The 24,006-nt window shown below is 39.0% G+C and overlaps 2 protein-coding genes across 2 annotated transcripts; one reads left to right on the top strand and one right to left on the bottom strand.

Annotated features, from left to right (window-relative positions):
• Positions 1 to 3,774: 3,774 nt before the first annotated feature.
• LOC141838366 (uncharacterized) lies at positions 3,775 to 13,556 on the top strand. Its single transcript, XM_074725819.1, has 3 exons — positions 3,775 to 4,360; positions 6,013 to 6,270; positions 13,234 to 13,556. The coding sequence occupies exons 1-3, from the start codon at positions 3,950 to 3,952 to the stop codon at positions 13,426 to 13,428; spliced, it is 864 nt and encodes a 287-aa protein (XP_074581920.1). The 5' UTR covers positions 3,775 to 3,949; the 3' UTR covers positions 13,429 to 13,556.
• Positions 13,557 to 20,619: 7,063 nt separating this feature from the next.
• On the bottom strand, positions 20,620 to 22,506 carry LOC141826831 (uncharacterized). Its single transcript, XM_074714138.1, has 4 exons — positions 21,426 to 22,506; positions 21,150 to 21,205; positions 21,010 to 21,078; positions 20,620 to 20,919 (listed from the first exon to the last, which is right to left on the bottom strand). The coding sequence occupies exons 1-4, from the start codon at positions 22,504 to 22,506 to the stop codon at positions 20,620 to 20,622; spliced, it is 1,506 nt and encodes a 501-aa protein (XP_074570239.1).
• Between the last annotated feature and the right edge of the window lie 1,500 nt (positions 22,507 to 24,006).

Here is a 24,006-nt window from a genome sequence, read left to right as displayed (position 1 = left end):
AAACTCACGAACGTGTTCATTAAGAGGCTCGCGAACGTATGTGTGTGTATATATATATATATATATATATATATATATATATATATATATATATATATATATATATATACAGGAATGATATCCTGCGCGATGAGTTTACGCGACTCCGTGCGCGATAGCCGACGTGGCGAGGAGTTTCACTGTTCATCTTCCACCGTGGCTGAAACGAAACAAAATCCTACAAAATCCCGCCTCTCCCAAAATCGCGCGGCTGATTCTAAATTCGAGCTTCCGTTGTGGTTGAAAAGGAAGCAGAGAAGGATGCGACTGCAGTAGAGGTGAAGAACGAGAAGGGTGGTCTGGTTGTGGAGAAGGCCTTATCCTTCAGGGAGGAGAGCAACTTCTTGTCGGATCTCAAGGAATCCGAGAGGAAGGCGCTGTGGAGCTCAGAGCCGCCGTCGAGGAGGTCATCCTCAAGAACAAGCTATTTAGAGACGAGTTAGATCCGTCGGAGGGGAAGGAGAAGGTCCATGGAGAAGGGGAAAACTGGAACTTGACAAATCTGCTGAGGCGAAGCACACCGACGAAGAAAAACCCGACCTCTCTACCCAAAACCAATTATGAAGGGACATTCTCCTCGTGGGCAGTATTACTTCAAAAGTGGACAAAATCAATAATTATGGTCGGTTCTCTTATGCATTAGGTGTCTGACAATTATATTATGAGACTTTCTGAGACATTTCAGAAAGATATGTATTGTCTTCATTTTGTAAGTAGTTGGATTTAAGTTGTATTATCTTGAACCTTGGTTCTTATTCTTTTTGTTGGTTTCCAGGTAATACTTCCATTGTACCCAATACAAAGTTTCATACTTCTGATAAAAAGTATTATAGTAAAACATTGAAGACAAAGCAGATTTCTTTCAAATCAAGCAATAACCGTACCCTTTCTTGGCACAAGAAAGTATCAGATGATAACCTTGTAATAAGATTTTCAGATGATGACAGTGGAACTGACTCTGGAGATTCTAAATCTGTACACATTCGAGGGACAAAATCGGTTTTAAAGACACCAATGAGTTCCTTGGACTTAGTGTAAATATATGTTCTTTCAAAGAAGGAAAAGAGGATAGTTTTTGACCTTATCTTCTGCAAAAAAAGGTGGAATCCGTCACCTTAGCGGCCCCACCCGATCGTAATTTTTGATCTTATCGAACATGATTATTGGTGCATGCCAAAACCCTAACTTTTTTTTTGATGTATGCTTTAAATTATCCTAATTCTCTCAAATAATAAGTTAATCAACTTAACTTAATTTAAATATATTATCAAATATTAAAAAGGGGAGGGGAATTTCATTTATCCTAATTCTTTAAAATATTATATTAAGTAATTTAGTTTAACTTAAATATATTATTAAATATAAAAAAAAATTATTAATGCAATCGACCTTCAAATTTTAATATTTGTGATTTAAACAATTTATTTAAGTGATGATCAAAGTTGACCAAATAACTTATCAAAGTTGATCGAGTTAAGTGTAGAGAGAGTGAAAAGTCCAAGTAAGACTAGCTGCAGGACTATTGAAAGTGATAGAAGAGTGATGAATATCGCTAATAAACACTTAACTAGTAAAATATCGATTCTTTTAAACTCACAGTGCAATGAAAAGAAGAATAAAACACAACAAGAGCATATGTTGATTTTACTTGGTTCAGTCCTCTAAATTGCTATTCTAAAGGTTCACGATCTTAGATTACTTATGAGTGGGCAATCAATTAAATTTCTCCTTTTAAAAATCTTTTTTTTAGTGGAAAAAGCCTTTTACAAAATGTAAAAATGCGTAATGCTTGAAATATAGTACCGTAGGAATGCGCTAAAGGGGAGGGAATGAATAATGCTGGTTGTTTTCGTTATTTTTGAATCGTATTCATTCTTTCTTATCTACAAAGTTAATTTATTCATAGCAGAATAATAAATAAAACTTAAGATCAAAAAAAGAATACATCGAATTTATTTGATTCTTACTAAATGAGTGCTATGTCTAAGATCTATACATTCAGCACGAATTTACTATCTGTATGATAAGTAGAATAATCACAAATAATAAAGTAAAACAAATTAAATAATAATGGCATGCGGTTGCGGACTATAGGAGCGATTTCGAATTTGAGGAATATATGCGGACACATTTATTCGTTTGTGCTGTCCGAAGATTCACACACGCAAATTTATCAAATTATTTGGGATGCCCTTCTGAGTTTAGAATATAACAATGTTCAGAATACTTATAAAACGATTTAATAAATTAATTTGTTGATCGATTTGAGCATATGTATCTTTTAGACATGATAGAAAAGAATAAGGCAATGTCTTCTTATGTTATAATCAATTGTAATTTTTTTATATTTATTTTCTCACATATGATTATAAATTCAATTATATAGGATCGTTGAGATGGTGAATTTTACCTTTTATTCCTGAACATAGTTGAGTTAGTTACGATGAAGCAGAGTTGTTGAAGTGCGTAAGTGTCGAATCTCGACGAAACCGAGATAATATCTTCCTCCGTCGTGATCAATTATAATTTTTTAATTTACTTTCTTTAGGGACATAATCCGAGTAGAGTCAAACAGTAAGTGGCTTGAGCTTCAGCTCGATTCATTTTTCTTAAGCTCGAATTTGGCTTGATTCGAGTTTTAATTCTTAAGCTCGAGCTCGGTTCGTAATGCAATTAAATAGTTTGCGAACGGCTCGAGTTCGGTTCAAAAATGACTCGTTTAAAAGTTAAACGAGGTTAGTTTGAGTTTGGTTCAAAAATAATTCGTTTAAAAGTTAAACGAACTTAGTATATATATATATATACTCATTAATATATAATATATATATATATATCCCGTACGCGACCGCCCGACCTCCCCGCGACCGCCGCCATCGCCGCCGTTCTTCGCCGTCCGATCACCGCCGGCCACCATCCCGGGCTCGTTGGAAGCGCAACTCGACGGCGCACACATCGGCACCGGATTCTGGCCGGATTGGGTCGGAATCCGACCGGAATCCGACACAGCAGACGCGCTGGTGGCCGATTTCGGCCGGAAATCACCGGATTCCGACCGAATCGGGGTCGGACTCCGGCCGCGGTCGACGCGCCGGCGCCGGGCGAATTCCGGCCGAAATCCGGCACCCGCCGGACCGCCAGTGAGTTGCGGTTCCAACGGATCCGGTCCGGCGGCAATCGGTGGTCGGACGGCGATGAACGGACGTCGGGAAGCGGCGAACGTCCGAGGAGAAATACTGTGCAATCGTGATTTTTGGACGGCTGCGATTGATCGCGATCGGGCGTGGACGGCGTGGATCGATCGCGCACGGGGTTGCATTTTTTTCGTCGTGCAGTATATCAAATATATATATATATATATATATATATATATACATGTTCACGAACTTCTTAACGAACACGTTCGTGAGCCTTTAAATGAACATGTTCGTGAAATCACGAATTAAATACTATTAAATTCGAATTAGACTCGATAATATTTTTCAAATTTGAAATCATACTTGAACTTGACTTATTAACTTAATTAAATAAATTTAAATAAATTTTATTTTAAATCGAGACTTCTCGTAAATGATTTGACTCGTTATTACTCTAACTTCTTTATGAATAATCGTAGGAAGGATCGTATCAAATCTACGGGTGGGCGGTGTATTTCACTTGCCGAAGGACAGAAACGAAAAATGTGTCCGCATGTATTCCTCAAATTTGATGAAAGTCGCAGCCGCACGCCGTGCTGCTCTCCTTATCCCATTCTCGTGGTTCCTGTGTGTGTCGTCTCCTCTTCTCCTTCTCTTTTCTACCTTTCCTTTTCCCCACCACCACTCCTTTGGAGTTTGGTCCCTGCCCTTCCAAGTTTCAAGTTCCAAGTTCCGATCAAAGAAAGCAGATCCGACGAGCTTTTTCTCCACTTCCGATGATGAGCACGCCGTGCAAGATCTCCGCCATCGGAACAGCGCTTTTGTCCCCCTCTTCTGGTCCCCATCCTCCCAAACCCTCTTCTATCCGCCCGATCCATCACCTCCCTTTTTGGCGCTCGCCATTCCTGCGGTCTGCCGATCGGCTCGCTTGCAAGGCCACCGAGGTGTCCAAGGTCGGAGAAGAAGAACCTAAAGCGCCCGCGGCGCCTGAAGACGCTGATGACGGGAGGAACTGGTTTCCTGTCGTCCCATTGTCCGCGTTGCCCAAGGGGGAGCGTCGCGTGATCATCCAGGATAACGAGACCATTTTGCTGCTGTGGTACAAAGACCAGGTATTTGCCATCGAAAACCGGTCGCCAGCCGAAGGCGCTTACAGCGAAGGCCTCCTTAATGCCAAGCTCACACAGGTTCCTATTTTGCCATCATTTTCTTTATCCAACTAGCTAATGGTTTGTCGCCGTAATGTATGTGCACGCGACGACGTTTTCCTTCTCCCTTTTTGACTATCATATATGGTAAGTCAAATTTCTGAAAGAAGGAATTCGAGTTACAATCGAAAAACTTTTTAACTGTTTTTAACAAATATATAACAGGATCAAGATGGTTATATTGGCATGCACGACAGAAAAATTATGTATGTGGCCCAATAATAAAAGAGAGATCAAAACCAAGTACGTTTCTGACGCTTTTCGTCCTGCCATAGTCTCGAGAATCCAAGTGAAGCCTTCATCAGTTGATTGTTCCATCATGTGGTTGCTCTTCTCACACAGGCCCATGACCATCCGATACTCCTCACTAAAGGACATGAGTAGTGAAATCATCTGGCATGCATGCATTGTCTAACGAAGTATACAATGTGGACCATTTTTTTTTTTAATAGTCTTGGCCTAGTCAAGCAAAAACAAGTGTTGGGAGATTCAAACTATAGTGTACATGGGGATGGGGCCTTCCGAGTCCAATCCTTTTAGCAAATAATAGTTGGAGATTTTTTTGGGCAATCGATCAAACAATCACCAACAACCAATTCTACTCTATAATTATGGCCACATCTTTAATGCAGAAAGGTAATTCAATAATTGCCTTAAGCATTAGAAAAAGATTAATTGAATTTATCAATTGTAGGTTCAGGAGCTTCAGACCAAATGATGAGATAAACAAATTAATAAATTTTAATCCATGCCATAAGAAGATAACAGTCACTATAGCAGACGGAACACTTCCCAAAGTGATTGGGATGGGGAGAGTAAAAATTTCAAAAGACCTATGTTCTTTTAGTCCCCTAATTAAACTACAATTTACTATCAATTAGTAGACTCACTTAGGATCACAATTGTGTCAAATTTTTCTCCAAAATCTTGTGAATTCTGGATCTTGGGTTCTATTTTATGTAGCTAACCCCAAATAATTAGGACTAGAATGAATTGTTATAGATGTTATTACATGGTATGTTACAGTCTTACAGAAAGCACATAAGTTGAGTAGATCGATACCTTTGCATATGTTGAATTTTATCTGGAACCAACAAAGAAAAAGTAGACTCACTAGGGTATTTATTCTAAATATTCTTACATAATTGATTCTAGTGGTATGGCTGGTAAATTGTCATTATATTATTTGTCTCATAACTGCATTGTGCCATTTTGTGCAGATAAAAAAAGCATGTAATGTTATATAAAATAAAACATGAATTTTATTTTTTATAATATTTTATTTGAGCTAAATTTAGTTAGTCAAATGTTCTAAAGATAATCATTTGTATTTTGCAATGATTTGCTATTTTTATCTGCACAAAATGGCACAATCTAAAGATAATCTAGGTGTGGTGGATTTAGAGATCCATGACACTGCTTGTTTAAGCCATTTCATCTGTAGGATTGGATAGTGTATCCAAGTGTTGCCTCAAAAGCTACATGGTTTGTTACTATCTCATAAACTTTTACGTTTGTATTCCAGCAATCTTGGACAGTGATCAATGATGTCCATGGGAACTTCTTTAGATTATTATTATTTTGCATATTGAATTCTCCACTACCCTAATAAACTTCGTTTCTCTTTACAGGATGGATGCATTGTTTGCCCCACTACTGACAGTACTTTTGATCTTCAGACTGGAGATATCAAGGAATGGTATCCAAAAAACCCAGTTCTTAGGGTTCTCACACCAGCTTTAAGGAAACTTTTTGTGTACCCTGTCAAACTAGATGGCCAGAACATCTATATCAGCATGAGAGGAGGAGGGTCTGGCGGATCAGCTGAGATTGTTTTCAGCGGCAGAGCTCAACCTGGGGTGACAGCATCTGATGTCAATGTGGAAGAGGTTTCTGTCTTTCATTTGTCTTTTACATTTATGTACGCACAAACATGCAATCACGTATGCTAGTACTTCTGTTTAAAATGTTTATAGGCCCCTTGTAACCAGAAGAAATATATATCATTGATAACCAACATATAGGTTAGGAGACTTGCAAATATGATTTCTCACTCTAATCTATAGCCTAACATGTTAACTTTATGTTGTCAGATATAAAGACCTCAGTGAATTATTATTGATCTGCCAATTTCATTCTTTCATCCCCTGACCCTAGAATAGGTGAAGTATTAACACAAGAAAAAAATGGAGTTGTAGTGGAGAACCATCTATCTCTATGAACTTTAGAATAAATTATTTTAGATTCAAAAAACAAAGTAGCCAAAGGCCTCTAACTTCCAAAGGTTGCATGGGAAACTTAAAGATTGACATGGGATTCGAAAGCTTTTGTTTTAAGACTTGTTCAAAGTTGAAACTTGAAACTCTAAAAATTGCAGGGAGACTACAAGAAGATTTATGGAGACTTGGAATACAAGTTACTATTTTTGCTCAAACCATTTCCTCTTTTTTTCCTCTTCAACTCTTATCACTTCTCTTGCTTCTAATTCCTATTTGTGTACCAGATCAGTTGGTATGATAGCGAACTAAGAATATACCCTATCGTCAAGGAGCCAACACCTTTTCATTTTATAAAGAAACTCATCTACTTTCATTGAACATTTGTCTTAGTTTAATGCTGGCTGGCAACCTAATACAACTCTCCTCTTTTATCCGGGCTTTGGACCGGCCATGATGGGGTTAATTCGTCATGGGTGGAGTTAAATAGGTGACACCTTTTCATTTTATAAAGAAACTCATCTACTAGTTCAGAAATTAAAGAGGCGAGTCTTGGATGGTTGTCATAGATATTGTTCCTGTTGAGATCAGCTTCCGGACGCGTCGCCGGATCAGTCAGCATGCAGGGGAAGAGAGGGGGGTGCAACCGCCGGAGAGGGCCTCCACACCAAGGAAGGAGAGAGGATCAAACACCGGAAGGCCCTGAGACATCACAGGAGAACAGAGGTCATCCTGGCGTCGGGGAGTCTCCGGGCGGCCACTCCGATGCTCAAGTCAGCCCAGTCAGGAGGAAGAAGAAGTACAGTAAAATAAAAATACTGTAATGAAATGCTCAGCCCAAAAAAGATAAGAAGAGTGAGAGAGAAAGAGAAGAGAGAGCCCGGAGCCCCCCCCCCCCCCCCCGGAGTTTTCTCCTTTCTCCCCTTTTTATACCTCAGGAGCTCCTGTATCTCATGATCGGAGAGTTCTCTTTGTTGAAGGATTCCTCCTGCCTCGAGAAGATCATCCTCATTAATGCTCGTCTGACAAGGGATGTCCTTGGGAGACTTTTTCTGACAAGTCATATCTAGACTTGATTGTCCTTTTTGCACGGAGAAAGGACAGATAATCCTGGGATGAAGAGATTGAGCTGATTGAGTGGTTGAGAGTGACTTGAACGAGAGGCAGAACTGAGCTGCTGAATGCAGCTGGCAGTGCTGAACTGCCGAACCGAAGGGAGCTGGCAGAGCCGAGCCGGATGGCAATGCTGAGCTGCCGAAAGGGGCTGAGTGGAGGCTGAGCTGTGCCGAGTGGGCTGAGTGAGCCGAGTCCTAGATGGGGAGCTATAACACCCAATAGAAGAATAAATCCTCGACGAAGACGATCTCCTCACTGCAATCCGACCAGCTTCGGATTTGCAAGTGTTCCATGAGATCATTGAGATCGATCAGGTCGGGCTCAATGTCATTTTTGAAAAGGACAAGCGCTTACCACACACTCCGCGCGGCGAGCGCGTCAGACGACAAGGTCCCACTCTCCGCCTTCCACGCTTGCTCGGACACGGGCTGAACCAGCTCCATCACTTCCGGCGACGTGGCATCGAGAGGAAGGACGTCGAGGGCGGTGGCCACGGATCTGAACAACGCTCGGAAGTCATTCGACGCCCGATCCGAGTGAACCAGTACCCAGCGACGGGCACCGGGGCGGAGGACTTGACAAGGGCTCGGAGATGAGCCGAGACGAGGGCTCGGCGATGAGCCGGGACGAGGGCTCGGCAGTGATGAGTGGCGGTTCGTGCGGGGTTTTCACGTGCGAGGAGTTGGGCGCGGGTGAAGATTCTGTGTGAGGTTTCGGGCGAAGCTTGCAGCGACGCGGAGGGCGAGAACTCGCAAACGAAGCTTGGGAGGAGGAATTGGGTGCGGCAAAGGACTCAGGTGAGCAAGGCTCGCGGGCGAAGGCTTGCTGCTGCGATTTGTCCTGTGCAGGCTGCGGACTTGTTGTTGCGACTCGGTTCGCGCAGGCGGCGGCGAGGAGAGAATCCACTGTTTCCGTGTGGTTGTGCAGAGGCGAGTGAGCAAAGGGATCGAGGAGGCGAAGAAACAATCGGGAGATCGCCTTCCTTGACTACGTGGTGGGAGATCTTCGTAGGGTCGGCAGCGAGAAGCTCCAAGGGGGAATCAAGGGCCTTACTCTTGAGATCTAGCGCGCCGATTGGGAGGCGAGCGAAGATGTCTTGGACGAAAAGAGCGAGCACAGCGTGGGAAGCGGAGGGGGAGCAGCAGGGACCTGCAGATGGCGGCTCAGGAAGAACAAAAGTGCGTTGTGCGAGAGATCGGCAAAGCGCCGCGTGTGGCGGCTGAAGAGGAACGGCAGCTTGCCGTGTGGTGGCGGAGGACCAGCTCCGGTGAGCACCGCGCTGGAAGGGGCCGAGGTCGGATAGCGTAGGAGCAGCGGTGACCAACGAAACTCGGGAGTGGTAATGGAGTAAGCCAGCGACGCGTGGATTCGTAGGCGGTGGGAGTCAACAAGGGCAGACGTGCAAGCATTTGGTCGAGTCGGTATTGCTAGAGGGGTTTTCAACTTAAAGTGGTGAAGCTAAATGTAGCAGATGCATGGAATGACCCACTTATAAACCCACCAATAATGCTCCTGCAAAGTGGAGCTAAGCCAACTGTGGCAGATTTAGGGAATGACCCAATAAAGCGCATGCAAATCCTGGAGCAGATGAAATCAGCTTCCATTTATAGATGTGTGTAAGTCAGGAGAACTGTAAGGTGCTCAGATTCTGCAGGCGTTGTAAAATAGATGAAGCCCAGAGGGCTGCTGAAGGGTCGGACTGCTTGAGATCCTGAGCCATAAAGTGTGAAAAGTTGAGAGGATGTGGAATGCTTATATGCCGAGGGGGTTGTAAGCTAGATGAAGACGAGAAGTCGGCTGAGCTGACTGAGCAGAGGGAGTCCGTGAGCGTTATACCGGCTGAGCTGACTGAACAGAGGGAGTCAGTGAGCGTTCTACCGGGTGAGCTGACTGAGCAGAGGGAGTCAGTGAGCGTTCTACCAGCTGAGCTGACTGAGCAGAGGGAGTCAGTGAGCGTTCTACCGGGTAAGCTGACTGAGCAGAGGGAGTCAGTGAGCGTTCTACCGGGTATGCTGACTGAGCAGAGGGAGTCAGTGAGCGTTCTACCAGTTGAGCTGACTGAGCTAGTGGTCCGAGACCACCAGAATTGAGCTCGACCCTGACCAGGAGGGGAGGTTGAGCCCTGAAAAGGACATTTGCTGATGGAGCTAGTGGTCCGAGACCACCAGAATTGAGCTCGACCCTGACCAGGAGGGGAGGTTGAGCCCTGAAAAGGACATTTACTGATGGACCTAGTGGTCCGAGACCACCAGAATTGAGCTCGACCCCGGCTGCAGGAGGGGAGGTTGAGCCCTGAAAAGGACATTTGCTGATGGAGCTAGTGGTCCGAGACCACCAGAATTGAGCTCGACCCCGGCTGCAGGAGCGCGGGAGAGGTTGAGATTGCGGTAGAGAAATGCCCTGCAAAAGCATATGCATCAGGATCAGAATACGATGCAGCTATGTGTACCAGGATCGCTCCCTTCGACATCGACGAAGTCGCCGGGCTGAAAAGACTGGCGAGCTGTAGGCCGAGCCGCTAAGAGGCCAGCTGAGACGCTAAGGAGCTCAGCGACAGGGAGGAGGTCCGCCGAAACGCTGAGGAGCTCAGACGAGGCGAATTCTATGAAGGGCCGGGCTGGAGCGAAGGGTTGATTTTGCGAGGCAACGACGGCGGCAGCCACCAGGTGGTGCTACTCCTCTTGAATTAAAGTGATGTGAGCAGGTCCGGTGAGGTTGTCTATCAGCACATCTCAAAGCAGGTTTTTTGTGTTCCCACAGACGGCGCCAAATTATGTTCCTGTTGAGATCGGCTTCCGGACGCGCCGCCGGACCAATCAGCATGCAGGGGAAGAGAGGGGGGTGCAACCGCCGGAGAGGGCCTCCACATCGAGGAAGGAGAGAGGATCAAACACCGGAAGGCCCTGAGACATCACAGGAGAACAGAGGTCATCCTGGCATGGGGAGTCCCTGGACGGCCACTCCGACGCTCAAGTCAGCCCAGTCAGGAGGAAGAAGAAGTACAGTAAAATAAAAATACTGTAATGAAATGCTCAGTCCAAAAAAGATAAGAAGAGTGAGAGAGAAAGAGAAGAGAGAGCCCGGAGCCCCCCCCCCCCCCCCTCCGGAGTTTTCTTCTTTCTCCCCTTTTTATACCTCAGGAGCTCCTGTATCTCATGATCGGAGAGTTCTCTTTGTTGAAGGATTCCTCCTGCCTCGAGAAGATCATCCTCATTAATGCTAGTTGCTCCTTTGAAAGTAGGATAAGATATGACCTTGGGAAGATTATCCTGTCATGTCACATTAATGCTTGACCAGATTATTTATTAGAGAGAGGACCCTTTCTGATAAGTCACGTCCTCCTTTAATGCTTGACAATGTTGTTTAATAGATAAAGAAGACAATTTCTGACAAGTCACCTCCCAAGTGATGTTTGACTATTGGAGAGAGATTATTTATGACGGGGCTGCTGAGGCGAGTGGGTTGAATGCCGAGTGGCCTGAGTGGAGAGTGGCCTGAGTGCTGAATGGAGCTGGCAGAGCTGAACTGCTGAGCCAAATGGAGGCTAAGCTGTGCCGAACCGAATGGAGGCTGAGCTGTGCCGAGCCGAATGGAGGCTAAGCTGTGTCGAGCCAAATGGAGGCTGAGCTATGCCGAGCCGAATGGAGTCTGAGCTGTGCCGAGCCGAATGGCAGTGTTGAGCTGCTGTGGCTGAAGGGGCAGAGATGGACTGCCGAACCGAACGGCAGAGCTGGGCTGCCGAACTGGATGGGCAGAGTGGGGACTGCCGAACCGAACGGCAGAGCTGGGCTGCCGAACTGGATGGGCAGAGTGGGGGGGGGGGGGGGGGGGGGGGGGGTTATAACACCCATAACAGATATATTTGGACAAAATGTTGCATGGTACTTGTAACTTGTTGAAAACTTCACTAATAATTTTGTTGGAAAAATTACTTGCATATGTTTAATAATTGGTTAATGGAAATCCTTCTTCCCATTGCTTCTTTATTTAAAATTCTCTTTTATTGCACTCAACCACTAAAGCCATCCATTTGTCCAGAAAAGAGCCACTCACCTTTGTATTTGTATGTTATGGCAACTACAACCAAGTTAGCAAATCTTTGTACATCTAAACCTAAAAAAATGGTGAGACGAACTAACCATCTCGATGAAACTTAAACATAGAAAGATGCCCTATCATATAGAGTTCCATGACTGACCAACCTATACACTAAATTGACATGTCATCACATCAATTGTGAACCAGTTTTATATCAATTTCTAAGATCCCTCTAACTTTTTGAAAGCATCCCATGGATAAGAAAGTTATGACTATTTGAGAACCTTAACATTCTCCATATTCAAACCAAGGATCTTAACCAAAACACTTGCAGAGCTAGATGATGTTTGGATTGTTGAATATTAAGGGAATTGATGTGCAAGACTATGATGGAAAGTTTGTCCTAAGTGTATTTATTGATTGTCATAAGCCTGGCAAATAGTTCGTGGTATGAGATGACAGAAATTGAACGTGTAAGGTTTGTAAAGGAAATTAGTATTTGTAAAAAAAATTATAATAGTTTAATCTAACATGGTAATTTGTTGCTAACAAAAAGGATTTATAAAATTAGATAAGTTACTATACTTAGACATTAGGATTGACGTTTACCCTAAATAACATCCCCAAGAACATACAAAAAGAGCCAAGATCACTCAAACATAATACTAAATAAAATGTTTTTATTGTAGTTGCAATGAAAGTATTCAAAATAAATTTAAGAAAACAGACAGTTGGCAATTTATTAAAAGGGCATATGTGTGTTATGTTTTTTTCCAAATGGTGCACCACATTTTATCTTTCTTCAGATCGCACATCTCCCTTTTTCACATACCTAAAATACTCTAATATCAATGAATGGTTCCTGATGATATTTTTACTTGTTTGATTGCAACATCCATTAATACTTGGGCAGTTTCTATGGTTTTGTTCATTAAATATTATCTTTCACCTCTCATTACTTTTTTTTTAATTAAAGACTAGACTGCATATCATTATGTTGAGTATTTTGAGTAGGACTTGATTGCCTGTATTTTGTAAGGTACTTTTTAACTGATCTTTAACAATGTTTCTCTCTTATGGTTCTGAACGTCCCATTTCATTTCATCCATGATACTTGAAGTGAGATACCTTGCTCTTTTAGAGGAGACAAGTAGAATAGCATACTCTACCTCACATAAGCTAAATTTGGAACATATCAGCTTTGACAAGTCAGAGTATCCCAGAGGCCCTTAAATCAAGATGGGTTTGTTGCACTGTAGACGTAGTAGATTATACATCTGAACTAATTGCCATGTCGTACGTCCATCAGGTCTTAACAGATCAGTTGAAAATTTGCTTTTTGCCATTCTTTCTTCCTCAGATTTATTGTGGAAGCAGTAGAAAGCAAATACTAAGTTTCATTTTTATTAGCTACTTCCCTGATGCTAGAAGTTGAGATTTAAAGTTTGTATCATTAATTTACGATGCAGCAATTTCTTGTAGGTTAAAATGGTAGTTGACGAGGATTTTGAAGGCTTCGGTTTCTCCAGCAAAAATGAATTGCTAAACGGGAAGGTGGCCATAATTGGTTTCTTATTGTTGATAGACTTTGAGCTTTTAACTGGTAAAGGTCTTCTCAAGGGCACAGGTTTCTTGGACTTCATATATTCAATTTCAAATGCTTTAGACTCTTTTTAAAATTTGGTACAAATCCTCGTCTTTATGTACCCTATTTTCCCGAAACCAGGGAACACTACATCGTTCACCTGAAGAAGTGCTATCGTCTCATAGGTGCCATTTGTGTGCATTAAACATGTATTTGTATTGTACTGAGTCAATTTTGGTGCTAAGCATGTCCACGGTACATAAAATTTGTACTTGTGCTATCCTGTTGCTTAGGTGAATGCATTGAGGGAGTGGGCAAAAAGTTGATATGGCTTGACCCATGATTCAGTTCGGGTGGATCTGAAATGTTAGTTTTCTGGTCTCTTCTTAGGAGTGGATTTTTCAAATTGGAATTTAAGTTGTGCACTGGGTTCTTGCACCTGCCTCGTAGCCTTATTGCACCTTTATTACGTTGTCTTATCATCTTTTTTTCATTCTTCTTCAGTAAAAGGTGGAATCGACTACTCTAACGCTCCACACGGTCAGTTTCACGACCATCTGTGAGAAAGTAAATCGGGAAATTGTAGTTGGTTACAACGAAGGAGAGCATTGTCTCATTTTCGGTGAGATTCAATCCTTATGTATTTCAGCAATTTTGTTTTATCGTAATCAACTCAACTATGTCTTAAGGGCATCTCTTTCCATTCGAAATCATGCACATGCCTCTTTATTGCACTTCATACTAACATAGCACCAACAATTAGCAGATTTTATCCCCTGAATTGGTTACATCACTTAGTATAAGGACCTACTAGGCTAGGCTAGGATGGTTCGCTCTTTAAGACAATCAATTGTAGGTCAGTTTGAAAAAAAATAGCAAAAGTCACGATCGGATATTGCCTAACATTTCTCCTTGGGCAACAAAAGTAGCATACATAAATGATTCCCTCTTCATCCGTCATAATATTTTAGTAAAAAAATAAAATCTATCATTTCAGCGATCCCATACAGTTGGTTTCACGATCATATATGAGAAAGTAAATCAAGAAATTATAGTTAATCATTACGAAGGAAAATATTATCTTGATTTCAACAAAATTGGATTCTTATCCATTTTAATAAATTTTTCTTATTGTAACTAACTCAATCATTCCCTCCTCATCCGTCATAATACTTGAACGAGGCTATTCCCTCTTCATCCGTCATAATACTTGAATGAGGCTGGAAAGCTGTATAATTTTCCATCTGCACACTCTGCGCAACCCTCTTAGATGCAGAAGAATGCGTAGCTTTTACCTAACCTGGTTTACGTGTGTTGAAAGAAAAGAAAATTGATGAGAAAGAAAAGAGTGGATTCAGGGAAGGAAGGGAGAGAAGGGAATACGGTAAAATTCAATTACTCCAAATTGAGTGGATGCGCCACTGTAACGGTGGACGCGACACTGTAACGGAAGTGAAGATGAAAATTCCCAATCTACCCTTTCCCCGCCATGACGTGTGTGAGAGATAATGAGACGACACTAGTAAGCGTCAAATTAGCGAGTGTAAGTTAGGTGTTGATAAGTATCGGGTTTGAGTGTCTCATCCGGATCACTGGATCGCATCTTCTCCAATTATTTGGAAGTTGCTCCGGTTGCTCTTTTAAAATTAGGATATGCTTATCGACTGATGTATGTTAAGTGTGCAAGATTTAACAGTGAAAGTTCTAGTAGATCATTTAGACTAGATATTAGATAAGAAGTCTTGACAGATCAAGAGAACTAGACATCGAGACAAGAAAAGGCCTGTAGGGTCAAGAGATCGGACGCCAATTAGATATTTGACAAGTAAACTCCAAGAGTAGAGTAAAAACAATAAGTTTCTCTTTATGGGAACAAACTTAAGCTTTGATCTGACTATGACTTGCATTCCAAAGTTAAGATCGGATAATTAAATTACTATCAAAATCATATTAAATTATATATGTGATAACTTGATTTTGTAGGAAATCTGAACGACCATATAATTTTCAAACAACATGAGATCCATGTGATCGTAGAGTTTTTAGGCGACCGTAGAATAAAATACCATGATACGTCTGAACGGATAAAACCATCCTGGAGTCAATCAAAGAGGAATACAAGCGACAAGAGGGGCTGAAATTCCAAATCAACAGTCTTAGTTTCCAAATGGACGAACAAAACTAGAGTTTCCCTGAAGGTTATCCAAGCAATCGGAGGACTGATTTTTCAAATCAGAAAGCTAAATTTCTAAATTGATGTGCACATATGGAGTCTGTCCAAATGACTGGAGAAGACTATAAAAGAGAGATGCTTTTCCTACCCCCCTTAAACCGCACCCCCCTCCCCTCCTCTCTCTCTCTCTTATTTAAATTACATTTTTACCCTTTTTTCTTTATTTTTTATTTTATTTTACTTATATATATATATATATATATATATATATATAATTTTTTTTTTTAATTTTAATTAATTTTTATTTAGTTTTATTTTTTAAATTAATTTTGTTTATTATTTTTTCATTAATACTTATATATATTTTTTATTTTTATTTAATTTTTATTTAGTTTTATTTTTAAATTAATTTTGTTTATTATTTTATAAATTTTATTTAGTTTTTATTTAATTTTTATTTAGTTTTATACTTTTTAAATTTTTTATAAATAATAACTCCCAAAATTTATAACTAAAAATAAACAAAAGATTATAAACATATAAAAAAATTATTCAAAAAAATAAAATTGATAAAAAAATTGAAAAAAAAACTGATTAACAAAAAAATAAAATCAATAAAAAAATAAAATTTAAAAAATAATAAATTGAAAAAAATACAAGTATTATGAAAAAATAATAAATAAAATTAATTATAAAATAAAATTTATATAAAATTGAAATAAATATAATAAACAAAATTGATTAAAAATAAAACAAAATAAAATTTATATAAAATTATAAAAATAAAGTATTGATAAAAAATAATAAATAAAATTGATTAAAAAATAAAATTAAATAAAAATTAAATAAAATTGAAAAAATATCGTATTGATTAGAAAATAATAAATTAAATTAATTTAAAAATAAAATTAAAAATATATGAGAGCTATTTTTAAATAAAATTAATTAAAAAATAAAACTAAATAAAAATTAATTAAAATTAAAATATATATATAAGTAAAATAAAATAAAAAATAAAGAAAAAGGGTAAAAATGTAATTTGAATAGGAGAGAGAGAGGAGGAGAGGGGGGTGCGGTTTAAGGGGGGTGGGAAAAGCAATTTGCCTATAAAAGTAGACTTGAATTCGAGGCAGATTATCTATTCAAGCTTTCAATTCTTCAGTCTCTATGCTTGTGTTGCCATCCAATCAAATCGTGTAATCCTCCAACAACCTAAACTAAAGTTTCATCTTTTGTTGTCGATATAATCTTTCTAATTGCATTTTTTTTCTTAGTAAGAGAATTGTTAAGTGTAACAATCTTTTACATATTGTAATTGTACCCTCCTTTTCGAAAGTTATTCGGAAGGAAAATTTTAGTGATTTGCCCACCGAGGTAGTTCATTGTTAGATTACCAATCTTGTAATAGCAATTCGATGAAGATTGTGAACCAAGTAAAATAATATGTGTCTTCTCTATTTTCTCCTATGATCCTCGATTTTGAAAAGTACTTTAAAAGTAAAATTTTTAATACGAGATTCACCATCATCTCACATCTTTCTCAATCCAATACCTACCTCTACCATCAGGGGTGGAGCCAGGATTTTTGTCGAGGGGGGATCATTTTTTAACATCGTATTGTCACACTAATAAAACAAATTTTGAATTAACTAAGAAATAAGTTACATTCAATGCAATCTAAGTTGCGTTTTTTGCTTTTTCATAGACTCAAATTCATCTATGACAGAATTGACATCAAAACTGCGAGCAATATCCTTCTCAATATACATTATCAAAGAACTTGATAAGAAATCATCTTCCATATTGTTCCGCAACCTATTCTTCATAATTTTCATTGCAGAAAATGCACGCTCTGATGTTGTAGTAGAAATTGGTAGAGTCAAAATAAGTCGAATCAATTTGTCAAGAAGAGAATAACTTTCTGATTTTCCTGTCTTCGATAAGACCTGATACAAAATTATGTGCATATTAGTTAGCAATGACTAACCTTCAATAAAAAAATATTATTTTTATATAAAAAAATATACCTGACATAATTCAGAAATAGTTGAGATATCCTTAAAGTTCACATTTTTCTGAATTTCTATTTCAAAAATCTCCAATTGATATCTCAAACGCGTTCTTTCTTGATTTGTAAAATGTTCTGGATAGAACTTTCAGCTAATCGGCAAATTTCATGAATATCGAATGATTCATAACCATTTTTCGGATGAAGTGCTGAACTGAGCTTGAGTAATTCTATCATCTCTTCATTGAATCGGATCTTCATCTCTTGTAATATACTGTCTATTGTAACGCCCACCCTTACGTGGCCTAGACGGACGCTACATTTTTTTCATTCATTCATTCATGCATATGAATCATGGTCATTGCAACGGAACTTAAAACTTTCATACATGATAATATTGTATTCATATGCAATAGGAAACTTTACTAATAAACCTTTCTATTTCTAATCTAAATCATGCATGATAGAAAACTTAGCATATCGTTCTTAACATCATTATCACACACACGCAAATATTAGATTCAGAATCTAGAAGGTAATAAGATCGTTCTCTGCCAAGTCACTGCCACACACACACATTTGCCTTTCTGCTGCTTCCCATTCCCTTAGTAACCTTTAATTGAATCTGCAACATAAGAAAGTAAGACTATAAGCACGAATGCTTAGTAAGCTCCTTTCCTACTTACAAAATCCAATCGTTATATAAACATGACTATTCATAGTATAATGAAAGCACATAAAACCTGCATTCATATTAACATTACATAAAGCATATACTTGATTAACCTTAACATTAAATCAAACATATAAACATTAATCCATCTTAGCATTTCATAAGCATATGATTATCGATTCCTCTTTCATCAAATCATGTGCATAACATTTATAATGCGTTTTGAAAACATATCATATACTTAAACATAATCATTTCATTAACATTGTTGGGCGTCCCCGACTTGTACCCATTCATTCATCATTTGCGCGCATCCCTAATCGATCCGGGGTAGCAAATCTCGAACCTATTAGGGAACTAGGTCTTCACCCGTCCTTCGACCTCGGTCTTCATCCGTACTTCGACCTAGGGGCGTATTGGAGCCCATCCCTTGGATCCCCTTCACTTACGTACTTCAGGGTCCGGTACAAGCCATGTATTAAAGTAACATATCATACATACATTCTTTTCTTTTCATAGGGAATGTTCTTTAAACATTACCATTATTCATTAATCATGTATACATGCATTCATTTCTTTTTATAGTGAATGTTCTTTAATATTCCATTATTCATCGTGTATACATGCATTCATAAAGCTCTTAAACCTTACTATATGTCATACATAACATATCTTGGTCGAAACTAACATTAAATCCATCATGTTAATCCATACATCAATGCGTAACCCTTAGTTAAGTCTAACCATAAATAAAACCTTAACTTCATTGTTTATAAATCATGGTTAGCATATCTTCGATAGCAACTATTCTTTACCATGATATCACTTAGAACATAATCTTATCTTAACATGGCATAGAGTCATTGGACATAACATCATAAAACATGGCATCATGACACTGAGTAAAGCTTCATTACATAAACATGCCCACCTATACTTCATGGATCATAAGACATCCTTTAACCTTCCTTAATCATTTTGGTTATCATTTATAACATAATTAAATCATGGATGTTAAAACTTAATCCAACCCAATATATTATTTCTTGGCCGACATTTAGAAATCCATGTAATCCATTGAACCCCATAATTTTCTTTTTCACAGAACATCATGTAATCGATCAAGAGATCGATTACTCCTTTCAATAATCGATCCAGTGACCGATTACCCATCGTAACCTTTTCCTTATCAAGTCATGTAATCGATCAGAAGATCGATTAAATTCCTTTCTACTCTTTTTCCCCGTAAACATAGTAATCGATCGTGTGATCGATTATACTCAACATAATCGATCCAGTGATCGATTAGTATCCCTTTTAATCGATCCAGAGATCGATTACTTATACAGAGGCTTTTTCCAGTAAGCATGGTAATCGATCAAGTGATCGATTGTACTCATCGTAATCGATCCAGTGATCGGTTACTTTCCATCTTAATCGATCCACAGATCGATTACATATAGTTTATCCAGAGAGCCTAGTAATCGATCGTGGAAACGATTACAAAACCTAATCGATCCAGTGATCGATCCACTGACGTAAAGTCATTCCTTATTAAAGCTAATAATCGATCATGGGATCGATTATGCGCCATTGTAATCAATCCAGTGATCGATTACAATTTCCCCTAATCGATCAAAAGATCGATTAACATTATATTTACACGGGGGGTCGATCAGGGGTCGATCAGTTGATTGACCACATGTGGTGGTGGTCGATCAGGTGGTCGACCACTACCATGTGGTCGACCAGTGGTCGACCATGTGGTCGACCATGTGGTCATCCATTTCTGTTCCTCTTCCTACATGTTTCTATAAGCACGTTCCTACAACATACAAACTTCTGAGACTACATACATACAATATACAAACGATAATACTATGCTGCAGGTGAGGGAAGACTTACCGTGCCAACAAGAAAGAATAAACCTAAAGCTCTGTGTGATCCTTCAACCTCCAATCCTTCAGCCTCCACCTCAGACCCTTCAGCAACAGAGAAGAAGACACCCTCTCGGTGAAGAAGAGAACATTCCTCCATCGGCTTTATTTATAGCATTGGTTCGGTAACGTAGCATTTACAACATAGCATTAAGGTTCAGTGTAACGTAGTAACGCAGATCTCTTCATCTCCTTGCGCCACCTTTCGTTCATATACCTTAACATACAATAACTTACATTTCCCTTATTCCTCTACTAGCACACCCTTGCTAGGGCTCATGGCTATCACATGCATCTCTAAGGCTTGCCACATTCCAAGGTTCAATCCTTGGCACCTCCTTCTTTTCTTTTATTTTTGACAAAGCCTACATAAGATAAACCCTTCAAGAGTTATGCTTTCTTTTTACTCACATGGAGCCCATTAAAACTTCTACCATTCAAATCCCATGCGAGACCCAGTCGTAAAAGCATTTCCATATCTTATGCTATCCTTCATATAGACACATTCAATATCTCAGAAAATATTGAAAGGATTTTGCCGGGTGTTACATCTATTGTGCCAATAAAAATTTCAACTCGATAATAATGCTCTGATGTAACTGAATCAGCCTTTCGTGGATGACCTTTGCTCGACAATCGTCGATCATTCATGTCAGGGGCATTCACATCATGCTTCTCACAGAATTTCTTCACATTTTCTAACAATTCATTCCAACCTTTTTCTCGAAAATTTTCAAGATTTTCTTTGGTATTTGCTACTAACTCAGTAGCATTCAAGATATCTTGAGATTTCTGCTATAGCAATCTACATAGCTCATCTGCTCTTCCCAATAATTCTATCATAAAATGCAAGATGAATATAAACTCAAAAGACATCATTACCTCACAAGCTTCTCTAGCTGATGATCTTGATGATACATAATATTTTTCTTCTTCTATGTCTTCTAACACCTGAAGAACTTGATCAAACATTTCAAATAGACTATGTAGAGATTTTAAATGAGAACTCCAACGTGTGTCACCTGGACGTTGAATACTTTCAATCTGATTCTTTTCCCTTCCTGTTTCAAGCTCACCACTAACAATCAATTTCTCAATTTGAAATGCTCTAGCAACTTGCAATTGATCATGACGTTTCGAAGAAGAAACTAAATTAATAATCAAAGTCACATAGGAAAAGAAGTTCTCAACAGGTATGAGACTTTTAGCTGTTGCCACCAAAACTAATTGCAGCCTATGAGCAAAACAATGAATATAATATGCATAATGACATTCCTCCAAAAACAAAGTTTGCAAACCATTCCACTCCCCACGCATGTTACTAGCACCATCATATCCTTGTCCTCGAATATTTTGTGTACTAAGATTATGATGAGCGAGAACCTTGCATATTTCTTCCTTCAATGTCAAAGCTTTAGTATCCTTTACATGAACAATGTCAAAAAATCTTTCCCGAACAAAACCCTCTCTATCAACAAATCTCAAAATAATGCACATTTGTTCCCTAGCAGATTCATCTCGAGATTCATCTACAATGAGATAGTATTTTTCATCACCAATCTCAGAACGTATAAATCTTTGAATTTTGCTTTCATAGAGGGGCAATATCTCTTTCTGAATTGCAGGAGAAGTATAAGTTGCATTTTGAGGAGCATTTTCAAGAACAACAGAAGCAACATCATCATTAAAGGCAGTCGTATGCTTTATAATCTCCAAAAAATTACCTCTATTATATGAATCAATACTCTCATCATGACCTCTGAATGCAATACCTTGAAATGCACATAATTTGGCAACTTCAATTGAAACTTTAAGCCTTAATCGATTCTTCACAACTAACTCTTGAGACTGCTGATCCATATTCATGTCTATATGCTGCAATGAATTCATCAAATCATGACATTTGCCAACAGCCACCCTGTGCAAAGAGTTAGGTGTCTTTCCCACATGAGACAAAAAAGCACAATCATTTCCAGCATTTACTTTTTTCCAAGACTTGAATCCACCGACAACAAATGTACTTGTCGAATCTGGGTTGGAAAAAAGGAAGCACGGAAGACAAAATGCTGCATTTTCTGTAGGAGAATATTCTAGCCAATCCTTAAATGATTCATACCAAGAAGTTAAAAACTTTCTACCTTTACCCTTGAATACAGGAGGAGCAACTTGATAAGGACCAGCTCTCAAATATAATCGTCGAATTTCATCTCTTTTTTCCACTGGATATTTCCATATCATTTGACGTTTACCAGGATCTCTTTCAATTTGAGAATCATCAAGTGATGCATTATCTACCCTCGGACACTTCTTTGGAGGAGAATCAGATTGATTAACTTGACCATCTTGATTATTCAACAGTTCACCACCTTTATCAGCCATCACCGGATTACCATCAACATGTGTAGAAGAATTAATATTTGTCTCCCCATCAAGATTTCTTTTTTTGAAATAAGAATCAATCTTCCTATTGCTCATCACGTCCCTATAAATTAAAAAACAATAAAAGTTCAATAAAATATTAGAGTAAAAATATCAACAAATTTTTATAATTTATCAAAAATAAAACTGAATACATAGATCATAGTAACACAAGTAACACTACTAAAGTTTAAAATAATAAATTAAAAAACTAAATAAATTATCCAAAATAATTTGGCAACTCGTGAGTGAGGAGAGAAGAAAATACAAAAACTAGCAGATGTTTTTTGTCTTCTCTTCGGTTCGGACTGTCCAAATTGAAACAAAGTGATTTTCCCTACAAAACAATAATAGACTAAATTGAAATAATCGGAAAGCCCAAAAATTGAAATAATCCAGATAATTGCCACAAGAAAAGAATACTGAATCCTTCAAAGTTTAACAAAATATCCAACCTAAGTTGAAATCAATCAAAATATATAATATATAATTGATGAAAGGGAGAGGATGGATTAATTTAACTTTAAAAGAAGTGCAAAGAGAAGAGAAAACCTGTCAGTGTCCACAGCTTTTGGTGGGGGAGGAAGTTCGGCCGATAAGAGAGAATGGAGAAGAAAAATAATCAGTTTTATATTTATTCCTATGGTTAATGATAGAAGCCCTAGAATAAGAATAGACCCAGTCTTTCCGGCCCACTACATAAATCAAGCCCATGAGTTAATAATTTTTTTCTTAATAAAACTTGCACATTTTTTCAAAGTCAGGGGGGCAGGGGGGCGATCGCCCCCAGGCACCCCCCTGTAGCTCCGCCCTTGTCTACCATGTATGAGGTTGACTGCAACCCACACGTGAGTTGATGTCCAACGCATGGGGGAGTTCACATGGAAAGGGATTCCATATCTATATAAGATGGAGGAAGCTCACGGAGAGGAGGTAACTCAATTGCTGTGAGTAGCCTTAAGTCAAGATAGTGATTGACAAACCTCACCACTATTCTTATTCTTCCTCTTTTTGCCCTAACTGAAGCCCTTCCCCAACGGAAGGAACTCTCTTTCTTTCAGTTCAAGCCCTTCTCCCAAGGAAGGTAATCTTTCTTTCAACATCGTACTAACTTAATTATCGGAGGGATCATGTCTGTCCCCATTGATCGGTAACATCGTACTAACTTAATTATCAGAGGGATCATGTCTGTCCCCATTGATCGGTGTTGATATCACAGGTCAGAGTATAGCCGTCAATTTGGATTGGGCTCATCGGATTGGCCTGCCCCGCCAAGCAAGTTAAGCGAGTTGGATTGAAATTTTATCAACCCATTTTAAGATGGGTTCAGATGGATTGACCCGCCTAGGCCCGTGACCTGTATGGATTGGCCCGCGACGGGCTTGGGTTGGTCTACGGGTTGAGAAAGTTTATTTATTTATTTTAAATTTTAAAATTAAAGTAAAAAATTCAATGGATTAG

The sequence above is a fragment of the Curcuma longa genome, chromosome 1 (assembly GCF_044706935.1).
Source record: "Curcuma longa cultivar G26 ecotype Majalengka, Jawa Barat chromosome 1, ITB_CL_G26_1.1, whole genome shotgun sequence".
Lineage (NCBI taxonomy): Eukaryota > Viridiplantae > Streptophyta > Magnoliopsida > Zingiberales > Zingiberaceae > Curcuma > Curcuma longa.
The sequence above is the reverse complement of the archived record's forward strand: the minus strand, read 5'-3'. Positions and strand labels throughout refer to the sequence as shown.